At 37.0% G+C, this 4888-nt stretch overlaps 1 protein-coding gene across 1 annotated transcript in view; it reads left to right on the top strand.

The window, feature by feature from the left end:
* Nucleotides 1–4888, top strand: part of nphs1 (nephrosis 1, congenital, Finnish type (nephrin)) — a 66527-nt gene that overhangs the window by 41537 nt on the left and 20102 nt on the right. Inside the window, exons 8-11 of the mRNA XM_015376849.1 lie at nt 1577–1718; nt 2297–2421; nt 2563–2731; nt 4426–4555. Coding sequence (XP_015232335.1) covers nt 1577–1718; nt 2297–2421; nt 2563–2731; nt 4426–4555 — 566 coding nt within the window. The remainder of the gene's footprint in view (nt 1–1576; nt 1719–2296; nt 2422–2562; nt 2732–4425; nt 4556–4888) is intronic.

The following is a 4888-nucleotide window of genomic DNA, read 5'->3' as shown; positions in this document are numbered from 1 at the left end:
CACACCAGATCCACCGGCTGCTAAAACTAGCATAATTTGTGGCACCACTAAACTAGTTCTCTGTTGTAAACACCGTGGCAGATGACATGGAGAAAGTTCAGGGAGGCTTTGCTTTGAACCAATAATGATGAATAATTCGTGGACATGTGTTTTAATAGGTTAACTCAAAAATCGCTGATCTGATTTCAAGCCAGCTCAAATTATCTCCACCTGCCCACAGCAATTTTTACCCTCAAAATCAAGATGAAAACTGCCCAATCTGGCAACACTGTTCATTAGAGGCTTCAGTCTTGGAAGCTGTATTACTTAAGCATCCAGGATGATTTTCTGTCATATAAGTGTGGTGAATGGAGACAAACTGTATGTTCTATGGAGATAATGATTATATTAATAACAGGTGACAATTTTTAACAGCGTTGTTAAAACTACTAAGAAAAGCCTGGTTAGTGTCAAGTAACCATCTATAAGAAGATATTCCACCGATAAAGAATGTGATTAGACAAAAGCCTTTGGATGACTGTGGTGGCTCTCTGCAACATCATTGAAGAATATGAACTAAATCTAAATTGTTTGCTTGTATAAGTTTTATGTACATTTGTGAACTTGTCTGCCCAATCTAGCTTTTAAACTGTATACTGTCTTCTTAAGACCCATTCAAATGCATTACTTTTAATCCCAGATTACAGTGTGATCTTTCTGCTTATATAATGGCTTGAAGAAAACTTCAGAACTAACCAGAACTGTATCTTAAAATATTTTTTTTTGCTAGCAGCAAACTAAGATAGGCTATTTTATGTTAGCCCTCCGACAAAAACAAATGTCCAAAAGTTATAAATGTAAGTAGATATGAGAATACCTCCTGCTCAATCAAGCTTTTCATTAGGGTAGCAAAGGATCCTCAAATGAATGAAAATAATTCTCTACATGAAATTTGACCTCATGTGAACCCTGGTAGATGAAAGCAAACATTATGTCCATGAGCAATCCCCGAATAGACCCAGTGCTGCTTTTGCAAATGAGTCAGTTGATTCCCCCAAAAAATAGCTCCTCTTTTGTGTATGTTAATAAGATCAAAGTGAATAAAAGCTGACACAGAAGATGAGTACTATTAAACAAGCTCTTTATTCATCTGGCAGCAGCATTTCCATTTGATCTTGCGCGAGGCACTCTGAGGGCTGCATGTGAGCTTTAATGCATGTGAAACAGTGGGAAGTTAATGAAGACTGACGCTCCTGTTCACCGTCTTTGTTAGTCTTTCTGACTGTGGCTTTTACTGTAATCACCACAATAATGGCTTTAATAACCAGATGTGCTGCATAGGCATGACCACTATCAGGCAGGTGCAAAATGACACTGCATAATGGGGTACAAAGCATGGGGAATCAGATGAATATGGTTATTTATCGAACGCCATGCACAACATCAGTCATCACAGCAGTTAATTTGCCATCTGTATTCACAAGACAAATCAGGGAGGTTGGTGGCGTTTTTATCTTGCTTTTTCGCAGATTAGTACGGCGGACCAAGTCTATCTGTTTTCTTCAACTTAATTGTGGTGAGCTCTTTCTGTCTGCAGGGAGAGAATGGAGGGATGACAACTAGCTCCAATGTTACCCATCAAGTCTTTCGGGAAGATAATGGGCTGACGCTGACCTGTGAGGCTTTTAACAATGGCACTCATGTCTCCAAAATTCAGATGGCTAAACTCACTGTATTCTGTAAGTAGGCATAATTATACTTTACAAGTTCTATAAGCAACATAGGTAGGAAGTATGCAGAAAAAAAGCATTACCATTATCACTTTTTAAAAAAAGTTCTGTATTTTCAGCTGGATTACCTAAATCTGTATAATTTGCTATTCACTCTTTCAGACTCAAAGTGTAAACACGTTTTCTTTTTGAGGCACTTAGATCTGATTTGTACATTTCACACATCTGTCACACATCCCAAAGGTTTGAATTAGACCACAAGCAAATTGAAAAATCACTTTAAATCAATCTAGAAAGTGAAATCAAATCTATTGTAGAGAAGATAGAAGCCAAGCAATAATGAATCAAGCAGACAGCCCTTTTTTCAACAAGCCCCTATAGAGTTCACGATATTTAGTGGAGATTGTTGATACTTTGTATGTTCTTTTTTATTTTATTTATTTATTTATTTATTTATTTATTTATTTTTTGTTTAAATTAATTTGAGCACGAATCACACAAAGATAAAAAAAAAAAATATTACAGTACATCTAAATTTATCAAAATTTGTAACATTATGTTTTTAAATTTACATCCCTTGAAAACAGATCCCCCTCAGAAAGTGTTCATTGAGTCTCCGCCTGAGGATGTTCCTCTTCGCTCAGGAACCAGGGTCAAGCTCGTTTGTCACTCCACTGGAGGGAATCCTCCTGCGAAACTCACCTGGTTTAAGGTAAAATCCTGCCTTACACAACTTCTATTGTAAGCTAAGCTGAAATGTACACCAATATATATATATATATATATATATATATATATATATATATATATATATATATATATATATATATATTTTGTTTTGTTTTGTTTTTAGAATGGAAAAGAAGTTTTCCTTACGCAGGCGCAAACATCCTCTCACATGGTTGTGACTCTGGTACTTAACCTGGTTTTGACAGCAAGCGACAATCAGGCTGACTACCGCTGTGATGCCACAAATGAGGCAATGAAAACAATCTCTGCACATGCTAAGCTCCTAGTTCAATGTAAGTAAGACAGCAGCTAAATTGCATGCAAACCTTACTACCTTGATTTTTTTTTTGTCACCTCAGTGATGCATATTAATATTAATATTAGATAAACTGATGTCATGTATGTTGAAATATAAAAGTTCTTGATGTGTTTAGATAGTCCATTCAGACTAGAGTATTAATAGTTAAGTACTTAACCATTTCCAGTTTATCTTTATGCACTCTACTACAGTACTGTACACCTTTCCCACTAGCCGAAAAACCCATTTAAACCTGGGAGCGGTAGTCTTCTGGTGCCGGTGGGAACAGCTCAATGACCAGTGTCGACCTGAGTCAAAACAACTTGAGTAAAAATTGCTTTCAAATGGCTCAGCTCCAACCAGCGTGCAGTGGGAACATCAGACCCGGTCGAGCTGCTAATTTATGTGATACCACAGAAAACAATGAACCTACCTCATAATATTACGTGAGTCACGTCTAATCTAACAAGCTGAAGCACCTCTATTTACATGCAATAAACATGGCCAATACAGTCTCAATCCCATCTAGTCATATGTTGACGCTTGGTCAATTCCCTATACGTCATATACTGACGCAAGTGGGATACCCCTCTCGTCAGTAACTGACTTGCAGGGTTCATAACAGGCTGCAGCAGGAACATCCAAAAAATGTTAAAAGGGCCAGTCTGGGGCTGCCCACACCTCTAAATCCTTTGTACATGAGCATAGCCATGCATAGATACCATGGGAGTATGGTTCCAGGTGGTAATGGATACACAGTAATACTAAATACTAAGCTGCAGATATATACTACCCTGAATAATATTGTGTAATCACCATAGATTTTGCCTGCGATGTACATGATTATCTAAGGGATATCTGCTGCTCTTGAAGAATTTGTTTAATGTTTACTTTGTTTGTTTTTTGTTTGTTTCATGCAATCTAAAAACACTAAACACTAAAATCACTTGCTAGTAATGGCCAGTCAAACAAGCTAAGCCAAACAAAAGGAAACTTAGATTAAATTATTTATTTCAAGTCTAGTTCAGTCATATGGTGATTTATTTAGACTTAATTTAAAGGATCATATCTCCACAGGTGGATAATCCAGGGGTATAAGTAAAACCCTGCTTAATTTTCCTTTATCCTGTTCACTTAGTAGGTGATTAACCCCCAGTCTGTGTTTTTGAGCTGGAATTGCAAACGGTTGGAACTACAGTAGTCTCTGTACCTTCTGAACCTGGATTATCCACCACTGATAACATCTAGTTGATCATTTAATGCCAAACTGTAAAAAAATATATCTGAGGAAGGGCAGCTGGTTTGAGTCATTGACTCTGCAGCAATCCCTCGTCATGAGCATAGACATAGTAACACTGGAACACTCTTTTAACAAGGAGAAACTCGGAATAAGAGGTCATCTGCCACAACTGACAAGGGGTCAGCCAGCTGAGCCAGAAAGGAGGTTCCCATAAGACCCCAAATGAACATAATTTTCTGACAATGGCTATGTCTTCCAAAGAAATCAGACTGAACGTGGAATAAAAAAAAAAAACAAGTTAAGTGGAGCGATAAATTCAAATGCAGTGCAAATACTTACGTGATCCAGCTTACGTTTATTGCAGAATACCTACAGATGTAGTTCAGGAGAATCCAACCTAAGCCACTCTAACTGTAGCTGTGTGTCTTATTAAATTGATGTTTTTTCAGTTAAAGCAGTAAGCATGAAGATAACAGCCAAACAAGAGGAGCTGCGTCCAGGACAGGAGATTAATCTGGAGTGTCTTTCTGGGAGCAGCAACCCAAAGTCTAACATCTCCTGGAGTGTGGGCTCAGTGAGGTTTGTAAATGAGCCCAATGTGTAGAGACCTTTCACTGTGAAATGCCTGAAGAAAATTTAAAAGTTACATTTGGCACCTTTGTACAATTGTATTTGTAAAGATAAAATTAAATATGATGGAATGTGAGATGTTTATCATGGCTGTCAAGTTAACTTTTTGTAAACTTTAAATCAGAATCAGAATCAGAAATACTTTAATAATCCCAGAGGGAAATTACTTTTGTTACACGCTCCAGTTACAGTTTTTATATTTATATACACACATCCAACTACACAAGATAATAAAAATAAAAAAGAGATAAAATAGATACACATATAGCTCTTCTGTATATA

This window comes from Cyprinodon variegatus, unplaced genomic scaffold (assembly GCF_000732505.1).
Source record: "Cyprinodon variegatus isolate N-32 unplaced genomic scaffold, C_variegatus-1.0 Scaffold143, whole genome shotgun sequence".
In the NCBI taxonomy this organism is placed as follows: Eukaryota; Metazoa; Chordata; class Actinopteri; order Cyprinodontiformes; family Cyprinodontidae; genus Cyprinodon; species Cyprinodon variegatus.
The sequence above is the reverse complement of the archived record's forward strand: the minus strand, read 5'-3'. Positions and strand labels throughout refer to the sequence as shown.